This window comes from Stegostoma tigrinum, chromosome 5, assembly GCF_030684315.1.
Source record: "Stegostoma tigrinum isolate sSteTig4 chromosome 5, sSteTig4.hap1, whole genome shotgun sequence".
Classification (NCBI taxonomy): domain Eukaryota; kingdom Metazoa; phylum Chordata; class Chondrichthyes; order Orectolobiformes; family Stegostomatidae; genus Stegostoma; species Stegostoma tigrinum.
Window position 1 is genome coordinate 39,404,994 of NC_081358.1, and position 14,235 is coordinate 39,419,228.

Sequence of the window (14,235 nt, forward strand, 5' to 3'; positions counted from 1 at the left end):
GAAAAAAAGAGTGCTTAATATGAAGTTGAAAAATTAGACATTCTTGAAGTTTTCTGAACTCGGATAACTGCATTTTATGTCAATAGCAAAGAGACAAATGGCGCTCCCTGGTGGCAACTAATGCATACCAAAAGCTCCTACACAAAAACAATTGAATTTTAAGACAACACAATGCACACACTGCAGTAGGAAATCGCAATACTGTGAAAGCACAAACACGAAGTACATGGTCAACATTTTACCTGGTAAAATGTCTTACTTCCATACTATTGTCATTACAGCTCGAATCTAAGGATGTCTCGGCTTGCAATCGACTTTTCCTTTTCAAAACTGGAGATAGATTATCATTGCAGTTTTTCTTCACACCACTGGGCAAGTAACTCTAGAGTGCAAAGAATTACATTGAATACTGAATGATACAAGCTGTAAAATGTCTACAAACATCTGTAAGGCAGGCTAACATTTATCCTACAAATCTAAAATGGCTGGAAACTAACAGAAATAATTCATGAACAGTGAATCCAGAAGGTGGGGATAAGAGAGTTGTTACATTTTGTTCTCAGCTCTAAGTTTCCAACACATGTGAAATCATGAGTTTGGGAAATCTCCCATTGTACTGAGATCCTGTAATTTTTATAATTATATCAGCATTGCCATGTTTCAAAACAACGTCCGCAGAAAGCATTTGGGGAAATATCTCTTTTCTGACATTCAGCTCTAGGGAAAATAATCTTTCTTTTTTAATCTTGCAAGAATGTACTGACTTGTAAACCAAAGCATTACTTACTTGGATTCTTGAAGCTGTCACTTTCTTCTAGTTTAACTCATCCAAACCTCTGCGACCTGTAAAGTAGGCTACACTGCTGAGGTCCTGCTGATCTATCATCTCTGCTTGCTTACCTACCTACCTTAGGTACCATATAAATGCAAGTAATCAGTGCAATTAGCACCTCTCAATATTTGGGTGGTAAAAATTTGGTTCTGCCTGTCTGTGAAGTCCTAGAGGAAAAGACAAAAATAATTCCACGAACAGCTGTGACTGATCAGATATTGTAGGCATATCCCTGACCTGAGAGAATTACTGCATGGGAATTAATCAAATAAAGGAAACCACTAAACCAAGGTTGTATAGCATGCTCAAAATTTATCTTGTTATGTAGAGACTTGGACCCACATATTAGGAACTGTGTCAAAATCTTGAACCCGCTGCATAATTAGACATGCACAAACAAATTTAATGGTTTTACAGTAACCAATTTAAAATAAGGATGCATTATGACTTCACAATTATTCAATCTCTTCTTGCAGTCATATTTAAGGAAGTAACCAAAAGGAAGAGACAAAACTTCAAGTATCAATATTGGCTTCAATTCAGGGAAACATTCCAGAGTGTGCCTCCAACACAGCCACAAAAGACAATATTCAGAGTGCTCCTCTATGTTGATGTCTGTGCCCTTGTGCTCATAATAAGATAGACACTCACACTATGGCGAATTAATTCTTAAGAGCCAACAAAAACCTTGGTCTCCAAATCAGTTCCTCCCGAGACTGTGGCTATATTTCATTTAGAGCCAGGAAAACACTGTGAAGACATAATCATTGATAGCACCAATCCCAAGGCTGTGGAAAATTTTTCAATTTTTAGTGTTCTGTCTATTGAAGCTTTTGTGCACATTCAGAAAGGACATTTGGTTTAAGGCCAACTCCAAAACTATGTCTGGAAGCTTCATAGTTTGATTTTAGTTTTCACTTTAATGCTATCAGGTCATTGTCCTTACCACTTTGATAAATGATGCAGCATCGCGACTCCCCTAGAGATACCGCAAAGTTCTGGGCTATTTCCAAAGTCACCTAAGCCTGTCATGAGAATATGGCGGCAGAGGAAAACCAGAAATAAGATTTATTGTGCAAGATTCAATTGCATGGAGGTCATCCTGGGGAAAACTTAGTTCAGTGTCAGACAATACTTCTTGCATTGATGAACACAAAATTTCTATGGGCAATGTCTCAGGTCAAAAGATTTAAGGCGTTTGGTACAAATATTACAGAATACTCAAAAAAGTCTTGAACTTCTGCATTGTAGAGCACCTCATTTGAGTAAACTCCTTGAGCTGCCTAGCTTCTATAGTGGCAAGCGCTGAAACTTGATTCTATATGTTTTGAGAAGCATTTACACCAAATATGTCCAGAGGAAGATCAGGGATGGCATAATTGCAAATGTTCCTCCAAGGACCAACAATAACAGTATTAACTAGCCATCTATGCTGCTCTCCCTTCAAACTCTTCTATCATGAGCAAACTCAAGGAAGATGAAGAAATAATTTGCAGCTTGGAACTATTCTAAGTGATGAGGAGTCTACCATGCTCAAATCTCAGGTTTCATGTTTGAGGCAAGCCAGGGTTTGGGGCTTAGGAGATGGCCAATCTTCAGTTCCATATATAAACAAATTTTTTTCAAAATTCAGCCTATCTTTTTGGTGCCACTGCCTTGAAGCACAGCCGCAGTACCTACTTATAGAATCATACAGCACGGATCCAATAAGTCCATGCCGACCATGATCACAAACTAAACTAGTCACACCTGCCTGCTCCTGGCCCATATCCCTCCAAACCTTTTCTATTCATGTACTTATCTAAGTGCAACTGTGCCTGCATCTACCACTTCCTCAGGAAGTTCATTTCACACACTAGCTAACCTCTGTGGAAAAAAAATTGCCCCGATGTCGTTTTTTCAAAAAAAACTCTCTCCTCTCACCTTAAAAATATACTCTCTATTCTTGAAAATCCCATCCTAGGAAAAGGACACTTATAATTAACCCTATCAATACCCCTCGTGATTTTATAAACCTCTATATGGTCACCTCTCCACCTACGCTCCAATGAAAAAGGTCTCAGCCTTTCTTTATAACTCAAACCTTTTGTATTCCGCAACATCCTGCTAAGTATCTTCTGTACCGTCTCTAGCTTAAGAATATCCTTCCCATAGCACAGTAACCAGAACTGTACACAGTACTTCAGAAGAGGCCTCACCACTGACCTACATAACCTTGTAGATCTTGAATGCAACTGGCTGGCACTGAGATGTGTTTGAGGCATATCAAATTTGCAAAGACGGCCTCAAACAGGAGTGTAGCCATTTGTTTGCAAAACAACACATCAGCGGTAATGGTAGCGAGTGCCATCTTTTTGTAAGTTCAGCAACATGACATTGATGCACTTCCACATGCATTTGCTACTTGACATATTTAATGCCTTGTTGCTGGTTATATACCTGTTAAAATCCCAAGGAAGAGTAGCACAGCATCCAACGTCTAGGCAACAGTGCATTATCTGAGCTACGGGAATATAATTGTACAGAGCAACAGACACATTCACCTTACTAAAAAAAGAGGTAGCTAAAATGACTCGAATCAAAACTTACATTATTTGGTACTGACTCAGGATTGTGAAATATACAAAAATCTAGGTCGACGAGCACAAGTGCGTATGGTGATGGGGGTTTTGGAGGGGAATCATAGACTCCCTACAGTGTGTAAGGAGGCCCTTCGGCCCAAGAAGTCCGCACCAAATCTCAGAGCATCCTGCCCAGACTCAACTCTGTACAACTCACCTAAACTACACATCCCTGAACACTATGGGGAATTTAGCTTGGCCAATCCACCGAACCTGCATATCTTTGGACTGTGTGAGGAGACCCATGCAGACAAGGGAAGAACGTGCAAACTCCACACAGACAGTCACCCGAGGCTGGAATCGAACCCGGGTCCCTGGCGCTGTGAGGCAGCAGTGCCAACCACTGTGCCACCATGTTGCTCCAAAAAGTGCTGCAGAGGCAAATGTTCCATCATTCACATGAGTTGTTAAAAAAGACTCCATCTGTCCCCTCATGTTGGTATAAAAATATTCAATTTGATTATTTCAAAGAACAGCTGGAGAGAGAATTCCATGTCCTGGCTAATATTTATCATCAACCAGTACAACAAACAGATTACTAACATATTCTCTCATAAACTAAATGAGATATCACTGTGTATAAATTGGTTGTATATCTTTTCCACATGAAAACAGCAAATATACTCAAAAAGTTCTTTTCTGTTTGTAAGTCATAACAACATAAAAAAATGAAAAACTCTGGAGTAATGCCCAATTTTTGAAAAAAATTACATATTACAGTCCAAGCCACAAAGAGAATTACAGTTTGGCATCTTTAGACCTGATATCATCCAAGCTGCTTTAGGGTAATCAGGGTCTGCATCAATAACAGTTGCTCAGACTCCTGCAGGAACAACTGCAATCAATGAATGAGAAGGTCATCAACAACAGCCCCAAATTTAGAATAATATTTTCACTGTTGACTGGCTCATGAACTGCTTGTGCAGGCCAAGAATCAGAATTTCCAACTGTAGCAGAAAGCAGCTAACACTGTGCCTTAAAGGACTGACTGTTTTTGTTGATTTGCAAATGAATTAATTTAGAACCATTCTGTTAGTAAATTGAAGGTAGCAGATTAAAAAGTACAAGAGCCACAGAGAAGTCTTGCATTCACAGACAATACCATGAAGACAACAGTTTAAGATGAAATAAGAGAGGTCATCATTGGACTGAAGAGGCATCCACTTCAGAGTGTAGTTGTTTACACTGTAGATGAAAAGTGGCAGAGCATAGGAATTATATCTGCAAACAGCATGACCTTTCTCAGTGCACATTTCATCATTCTAAAGCAACCTACCAAGGTAAACAACGTAAGCTAAACTGAGGATTGTGAACCTTTCAAATTCTCTATCTCAAGGATCACAAATATTCCATGCCACAACACATGATCAAGATGTATAAAATTATGAGGGACGTAGACAGGGCACGGAATAACGTTTCTCTTTGATAAAAGAATGAACAGGGGCTCAGATTTAAAGGCAAGCGGCAAAATGTTTGCAGGAAATGTGAGGAAAAACTTTTTCACCCAGAGAGTAGTGGGAATTCAGAACTCATTACCTTTTAAACGTTAGAGACAGAAACATTATAGTAGCTTGTAAGTGCACAAAACATACAAGGCCGTACGCAAGTGCAGGAAACCAAAATGAGAATAGTTAGGTGGTTGTTTTGACCAGTACAGAAGAGATGGGCCGAAGGGCCTCTATCTGTGCTGTAGATCTCTAATGCTTCTTTAAAAATCGAAGCTGAAGGGCAACCAAATTTCTCTTTAAAATGACAGAGCAGGTCCATATGGTGGCCTGCTGCTTGTTTCTTTTGTTATGGCGTAGATAGGAACGAGGAGTAGGCCATGCGGCCCCTCAAGCTCGCGCCACAGTCCTAGAAGATCACAGCGTGTCTTATCGAGTTCTGAACTCTACTTTCCAATCCACTACCCTTTGGAAACTTTAACTGCCTAGTCAAGAAAGTGTCAAACTCAACCTTGACAGTTTAATATACCAGCCTCCACCGTGTTTTTGTGAAGAGAGACGTCTCAATGGGACAAGAAGTAGATCAATTAATGAACCTACTTCACAAGTGATAATATTTGAAATAAATTGCAAAACACAGAGACCAAACGGCGACGATAAAGTGTTTCTCAGTTGAGGGGGAGGGTAAAATGCCTGAATCTCTGTAGTCGGGTAGAGGACTTTCTCAGGAGCTGAGAATGCTGGGACAACCCTGCCTCCATTACCAACAAGAACAATCACCAGGAGCAGCAGCGCAGGAGATGGCAAATGTCAAAATTAAACCTCGAGACAAGAGAGACCGGAGGAGAAAATGTGGAGGAAGAATTAGTGACAACGCAGGAAGACTGTGAAACAAGAAATAAAGAGGACTTCCAAATGATGACATTTGTCCAACCCCCTTATGTCCATGTGACAAACTCGTCGCTGTTATTAACCCAAAAAAGTATGAAAAGCATTGATATGTTTTTTTTAAATCGCCCCCAAGAGGTGAAAGATCCTCGATTTCTCCCTTGCTTTTCCCAGTCGAGCGGGCTCTGTTATCATGTGGAAAGAAACGCGACTCAGGAAATTATTTCAAAATAAATAACTACGGCAAACTGCGCCACTGCTCCGCCCATTCCTCACTTTGGCCCGAAGTAGACTTGAGTGACACAACCCGCCAACTACCAGATACCATTTTCTGGACAACTGCGGGTGTAAAATTATTCACCGGGTGGGGAAAGGACAAACACAAAAAGAGGTCGAAGTGCCCTGACCTCTCCTCACAGGCCCGGGGGCTTTCGTTCAGTGTCTGTCGGACTCCTTTCCCCAATCACTCACCGCCTCAGTCCGGCTCCGTTTGCCACAGGGAGCCGGGGATGTGGGCAGCAGTGGCCTCTCGCTGTTGTCCAGGACTATGAATTCGGAGCTGGAATCCAGGCTAAGCGACGCGCCACTCCTCAGCATCACCATCCTGACAGAATTTCACTTAGCCCTCAGCGGGGCTCCGGAGAAGCAGAAAATGCGATGGAGCTGACAGCGCTCACTGGGTTTGCGCCTGCGCAACCCCCACCGACCGTTACTCTCGCGCTCCGGCGGTTGGAAGTTTTGGCGCCACAACTTTCCCGCGCGCTCCACACACACACACACACTGGCCATCGCATCCTTCCACCAGCAAAATTAGTTTCCTTCGAATTCCGACTGGTTGTGAAATGTCAAGGTAAAAAATAAAGTCCACGACAACTCAGTCACTTGAATCAAATTATTTTTGGTTTATTTCCTATCGAAAGGCAGAATCGCCTACTCCTGTCGTAGCGCGGATTGATTTGATTTAGCTTCCCCCTGCGACCCAGCTTCCCACTTTATTTTGCCGGGAGTTGATCAGAGGCTGAGCCTCGCCCCCTTCCTCACTCCCATTGGCCAGTATCTCCGCCAATCCAAGGCAGGTGATGTCACGCGATCTCATTGGTCGCCACCGTCCGGTCGTCTCTTGAGGAAGCTACACAGTTGTCTTCGGAAACAAGATAACAAGCTGGATGAACACAGCAGGTCAAGCAGCATCATAGGGGCAGGAAAGCTGACGTTTTGGGCTTAGACCCTTCTGGCTGGATGAACACAGCTGACCAAGCGGCATCAGAGGAGCAGGAAAGCTGATGTTTCGGGCCTTGACGAAGGGTCTAGACACGAAACGTCAGCCTTCCTGCTCCTCTGATGCTGCTTAACCTGCTGTGCTCATCCAGCTCTAAACCTTGCTGCCTCAGTTTCTCCAGCATCGGCAGTTCCTACTGTCTCTGAATCTATCTTCAGTCATGCATCGGCGCCGCCTCGTGCTCCTAAGAGGAGCTCAAACAGTTCATCCACTTCACCAACACCTTCCACCCCAACCTTAAGTTCACCTGGACCATCCCCGATACCTCTGTCTCCTTCCTGGGCCTCTCTGTATCCATCTCCGGCAACCACCTGGAAACAGATATCTATTTCAAGCCTACTGACTCCCACAGCTACCCAGAATACACCTTCTCTCACCCACGTTCCTACAAAAATGTTACCCACTATTCCCAATTACTTTGCATCCGCCACATCTACTATTGCCCCCTAGATGAGGCATTCCACTCTAGGTCATCCCAAATGTTCTCATTTTTAAAGGACTGTAATTTCCCCCCCCACAGTGGTCAAAAATGTCCTCCACTGCATTTCTCGCATTTCCCGCAACTCATTCCTCACACCCCCTCCCCACAATAACAGAAGCCCCCTTGTTCTCATGTATCACCCCACCAACCTCCAGATCCAATGCATCATCATCCACCATTTCTGCCACCTGCAATCTGACCCCACTACCAAGGACATTTTTCCCTCCCCACCCTTATCTGTCTTCCAGAGCGTCCGCTGTCTCTGTGAATCCCTTGTCTACTCCACAATCCCCACCGCCCCACCATCATCAGTACATTTCCCTGCAACCACAGGAAATGCTACACCTGCTCCTACACCTCCCGCCATCCCAATCCCAGACCCCAAGAAAACCTTTCACATCCAATAGATGTGCATCTACACATCTGCTACCGTGGTATGCTGTATCCGCTGTACCCGATGTGGCCTCCTCTATATCGGGGAAACCAAGCAAAGGCTTGGAAACCGCTTTGTGGAACACCTATCCTCGGTTCACAACAATTGACTGCACATCCCAGCTGTGAACCACTTCAACTTCCCCTCCCACCCTTTGGATGACATGTCCATCCTGGGCCTCCTCCAGTGCCACAACAATGCCACCTGAAGGTTGCAGGAACAGCACCTCATATTTTGCTTGGGAACCCTGCAGCCCAATTGTATCAATGTGGATTTCACAAGCTTCAAAATCTCCACAACCCCAACTGCATCCCAAAACCAGCCCAGCTCATCCCCGCCTCCCTGACCTATCCATACTTTCTCCCACCTATTCGCTCCTCCCACCTCAACCCCATCCCCACCTCCTATCTACCAGCCTTATCCCCGCCTCCTTGACCTGTGCATCTTCCCCTAACTGACCTACCCCCATCCTAACTCCATCTACACTCACCTTTACTGGCTTCATTCCAGCCTCCTTGGCCTGGCCATCTCTTCTCCACCTATCTGGTCCTTTATCCATCTTCCATCCATCTCCCCCTCTCTCTCTATTTATTTCAGAATCCCCTTCCCCTCCCCCATTTCTGAAGAAAGTTCCTGCTCCTCTGATGCTGCTTGGCCTGCTGTGTTCATCCAGCTTCAAATCTTATTATCTCAGATTCTCCAGCATCGGCAGTTCCTACTATTTCTCTTCAGTAATGCAGTAGCACATTGCATCAGTGCAAAGACAGTGAGGCATTCACAATTTGTTTCAGCAAGGTGTGTCGAGTGGATGATCCATCTCCAATTCGTCATGAGGTCACCACTTTTCAGTCAATTTGATTCATTCCATACGATATCAGGAAGCAAATAAAGATGTTGGCTACTGCAAAAGCTACGAACCCTGACAAATTTCCACCAACAGTACTAAGTCTTGTCCCCCAGAACAAGCAACATCCTTAGCTAAGTTGTTCCAGTGCAGATAGTGCTCGCATCTGAAAATAAAAAATGCTGGAAATTCACATCAGCTCTGATGAAGAGTCGTCTAGATTTGAAACATTAATTTGCTCTCCCTCCATGGATGCTGCCTGACCCACTGTGATTTCAAATATTTTTTGTTTTCAGTATAGATTCCAGCATCTACCTGACCATGTCCAGATATATGTTGTGCTTCTGCTTGCCCTCAACCAGTAGCAGAGTGATGGAAGATTAACTGTGGTATCAAGTGACGCTAAATAACAACCTGCTCATTGATGCTCAGTTTGGGTTCCATCAGGACCAAATGGTTCCCGTCCTCATTGGAGGGGGTCATCAATAAAAGGAATATTTAGCACATCTGTTGGCTTGGAGGGTATGGAGTGTGTGAATGGTCCTGAGAAAGTGCAGTAAAAACTTTTGGACAATTTCAGTGACACCATTTCAAATTGAACCAGGGCGACAGGTGAGATTTATTCTTTCACTATAAAATGGTAACCACCACCTGTAAAAACATCAATGTGTCCAACTGCGAATTTACAAGCAAAGTCCATTATGGGCAATGCAAATCACAACAAGAAGGCCATAATTTTTATGTTAAATTTAACCTATTTTTCTACTCGACCTGTTCAGAGATGTTATTACGTAACCTCTGGGGAAAGTAGGACTTGAACCCAGGTCACATGATCTGGGGGTGGAGACACTACCACTGCACCACAAGTGGGCCCACAAGGAAGGCTTTTCAGATAAGTTTTCATTGATCTTAGTTGTTATTTGTTATTGATCATACTTTAGCTTAGATACTTTTATCTTATTTAAAGGCAAATGTAAGGTGCTGTGTTCTAGATGTAATTCCATTGGTCACACTTCTTGGCTTTAAGCGAAACATACTTTATTCCTAACCCCAGTTAAAACATAAACAAGACAGCAGAATTGGTGTAACTGTAACTATATTGGAAAACACAACACAATAATAGCTTATTTAGCTAAGGTTTTTGAATAGATTTGTAGCTCTAGAGGAGACACACAAACTAATGAACGACATTTCCACTGGGATCAGATTCACCTAGAAAGAGGAAAAGAACAAACAGCTCCCATTCCTCCAGAACATGGTGGAATGCAGGACCAATGAGGAATTCCAAATGGAAATACACAGAAAAGCCACACACACTGACCAAGTACTGAATTTCAACAGCAACCACCCTAACACTCACAAACGACGTTGCATGAAAACTCTATTTAAATGGACAACAACACACTGCAGCAACACAAACGATGCCAAAAAGAAGAAGAGTACCTCCTCCAATGGAACAATGGATACCTGAAAAACTGAGTCAGAAGATGCCTATTACATGAACGACACTAATAAGCTACTGCATGCCCCAACACACTCATCATGCTGCCTTATATCAAGTACATATCTGAACTGACCACAAGGCTCCTAAGACCACTGGGCATCAGAGTAACACACAAACCCACATCAACCCTGCAACAACTGCTAACCTGAACCAAAGACCCGTTATCTCTATGGACAGGACCAACGTTACATATAAGATCCCCTGCAAAGACTGGAACAAACATTACATTGGACAGATAGGAAGAAAATTAGCCACAAGTGTACACGAACATCAACTAGCAACAAAAAGACACCGCTAAGACTCACTCATCTCCATCCACATGGATAAAGAAAACCACCAGTTTGATTGGGACAACACCAGGATCCTAGGACAGGCCAAGCAGAGATAAGCATGGGGATTCCTAGAGGCCTGGTTCTTCACTGAGAAAACCATCAACAAACTCACAGAGCTAGACCCTATATATACTCCACAGCGAAGGAAAACTGGAAGTAAGGTAACCTAGTTCAATGGACACCAGAGTTCAAGTAACAGACAGGAAAACACAAAAGTGCTTCATTGGAGGCTGCACTGATGACATTATCCAGCAGGGTAAAGATACGAGCTTGGCGAGCCAATCAACCACAAGATTATTTAACTACTAAACAGCAACTGATCCAATATAGTAACATCCCTTAAACATCCCCTGAGCAAAGGCAAATTCAGTAAAAGAGATGGCCTCACATGCAACTCTGGCAGCAGAGAGAAATTCAGTATTTTGCTGTGACCAAGAGTGATGATACTGTGGCTTTAAAAGGCATATTTTGACCTGGTTTTTGTTTGTGAAGAAAGGTTAAGAGAGCTATCGAACAGTCTGTTCAAAGCCATTAAAGTAAACAGCATGTGAGGCCTTGAGGATTTTTAAGGTTGGAACAATAGGAGCAGCCTGGATGGGTGGAGTCAAGTTCTCAAATAACTAGGATTTTTAGTTTTAGGTTTCTGCAGTTGCTGAGGTCTTGAAGCTGGATGTGGAAGCTCTTAGTCTTCTCTCTGTTACAGTTAAAAGTGGGGATTCTCTTCCTGCTACTAGAATTGCATGTGGGAATTTGCTTTTACCAAGGGTGTATTCATGGAATGTTACCATATTGGTACAATTAATTAGTGGTAGTTAATATATATATCAGAATTCAATAGAGTTACAATTAAGCCTTTTTTAATTTTTGTTTTGTTTGTCTTTTAACTCTGGTTCAAAAATAAAGTTTATTTTGCTTAAAGTTGAGTAATTTTGACCAATCAAATTACATCTAGAACACAATGCCTCTTACTTTTAAAGTAACAAGTTAGGGTCTCAGCTATCTTAATATTTGGTCCATAACAGATGTAACAGTTTCCACAGTCAACTGCAAACCCCAACAACTGCTGAGTGAAAATAAAACTCTGGTTCCGTAGGAACCTGATTCCACCCATTCATGTTGCTTCCATTATACTAACGTTTAAAAAATCCCAAGGCCTCATGACTATTTATTTTATTAGCCTGGAGGAGGCAGTTTTTCATCGATACTCAAAACCTCTCTTCAAAAAGACACAGGGCAAAATGCTCCTCTTAAAGCCATAATATCATTACACCTTCCCCTACCCCTTAAAAGAAAAATGAACTATCAATAAACATAGGTGGCTTCATTTTTAAAAACCTTTAGTTTTATACTACAGGAACCAGCTCTGTGCTAGCTGGGCCAGTGTCATATGCTACGCACATGTAAGTAAAAGGTGACTTGGTGATGGGATACTGGTCCTCGTGGAGTTATTTCACCGACAAATGTGGTTTGAATCAACAATATCAGCATGATCACCAACCATCTCATTTGTTTAGCTACTTTCTCACATGAAATGAAAAAGGCTCCATGTCCTTCTCAGAAATGTTCCACAATTGAGAAGGAGACCTTGAGTTTGATGGTGCAACATTTCAACATTTATGTTCCCAGTAATGCGCCTGAGACAATTGTATATACTGATCATAAACCCTTAATGTTTTTTGGAAAAATAAAAACAGAGAAATACAATATTGCCAACATGGAATTTGTTGTTAAAGCCACTTAATTTAAAGATTATATGCATGGTATGACGAGAGAATGTAATTGCTGATGCGTTGTCACAAGTTTAACGAAAGAAAATGAAGGTGTTTGTTGGCAGAAGAAACTGATTGAAATGGACTGTAGTGTTGAATATTTGCACGTTTAGAGTCAATGTAATGTTTGTGTATTGAAGTTCTATGGGAGCCTGACTCCCCTGTTCATGCTGACTCTATTTTTCAACTTTTTAAAAATCCCCACGTCCTCACAACCTGTACACTTTATTGGCTTGGAGGAGACAGCTTGGTGCCTATGGCTCAACACCTCTCTTCACAAGAAGGAGAAAATACACCCAAGGCCATGGTATTGTCACACAGTTTTCTAATCAACTTGTTCAGAGATGTTATTATGCATCTCTGGAATAGGTGGGTCTTGAACACAAGCCTCTCTGTCCAGTGGTAGGGACAAATAAATATTAAATGGAACTGTGAAAATAAAAAGTCTGAGTAATGGTGACCTTGGAACTATTTGATAGCTTTTCTAAAAAATCTATTTTACCTTGTCTTTCAAGAAAGGAAATCTGCTATCCTTACACTGTCTGAGCTTCATGTGACTCCAGATCCATAATGATGTGGTTGATTTTTAACTGGATTCCGATATGGCATTCCATGCCACTCAGTGATCAAGAAGACAGCTTACTGTCACCTTCTCAAGGACATTTGGGAGGGGTAACAAACACTGGACTTGCCAGTGATCATATTTCCATAAATAGACTCATAGTCATAGAGTCGCACAGCCAGAAACAGACCTTTGGTCCAACCAATTCATGCTAAACATAATCCCAAACTAAACTAGTCCCACCTGCCTGTTCCTGGCCCATATCCCTCCAAACCTTTCCTAGTCATGTACTTATTCAAAAACCTTTTAAACGTCGCAATTGTACCCATATCCACTACTTCCTCTGGAAGTTCATTCCACACCCAAACTACTCTGTGTGACTTTTTAAAATTTCTCTGTCTCCTAAAAATGTGCCCCCGAGACGCGAAATCCTCCATCTGAGGGAAAGACAACCACCATTAACTCTATCTATACCACTCATTATTTTATAAACTTCTATAAGGTCACTTCTCAACCTCCTACCCTCCAATGAGAAAGGTTCTCCCCAATCTTCATAATTTTATTAAGTTATACAGTAGAGGCAATTTCACACATATCCCAAGTGTTCTTTTAGGGAGCTCTTGATTTTCCTAAAAAGGTGGAATAGGTGTGTAATGGTGGAATTCAATAGCTAGATTCACAAGGAATTGAATAAATACTTTGAAGAAAAATTTGCAGAGCTAAGGGGAACAACTTAATGAGAATAATTTGTATAGGTGCTTCAAAGGGACTGCAGTAGTAGAATGAGCTGAATAGCTTCCTGTACTGTATAATTCAGTGGTACTGGGTACCTGAAGCTGTCCAATTTTTAAGGTATATTGTACCTTTTAATTCTTACACCCACAATCTTTTGACTGTCCCTTTTCAATAAGTCCAGTTGATGCCCTTTTTTTACTAATAGTCAAAATATTACTGCAAACTTTGTTTTAACCGATACCTTATGGCCAGCATTTTTGATAAACCACTAAGAATTATATACCTCAAATATAGGAAGTTTACTGAATTATCACAATCTCTGAGTAGTCAGTCAGTTCAGGGTGTGAGAGGGCTCTCTGCCAGTAAGGTTTATTTCAGGCAAAGTTGCATTATTATTTAAGTGATTTATGCTGCAAATAAGTAGAACAGCGATGTGTATACCGCCGCATTACATTTCTATTAATTAGTGAGAGTTTTTATATTGATTATGTGGACCTCTTGATCAACTGG

At 41.9% G+C, this 14,235-nt stretch overlaps 1 protein-coding gene across 4 annotated transcripts in view; it reads right to left on the minus strand.

The window, feature by feature from the left end:
• The window catches only part of LOC125451564 (ATPase family AAA domain-containing protein 2-like), a 62,897-nt gene extending 56,408 nt beyond the window's left edge, over nucleotides 1-6,489 (minus strand). For all 4 annotated transcript variants that reach the window (XM_059645946.1, XM_059645948.1, XM_059645945.1 and 1 more), the window contains exons 1-2: nucleotides 6,258-6,489; nucleotides 243-382 (exon numbers count right to left, since the gene is read on the minus strand). In XM_059645946.1, coding sequence (XP_059501929.1) covers nucleotides 243-382; nucleotides 6,258-6,389 — 272 coding nt within the window. In that variant the 5' untranslated portion in view covers nucleotides 6,390-6,489. The remainder of the gene's footprint in view (nucleotides 1-242; nucleotides 383-6,257) is intronic.
• Between the last annotated feature and the right edge of the window lie 7,746 nt (nucleotides 6,490-14,235).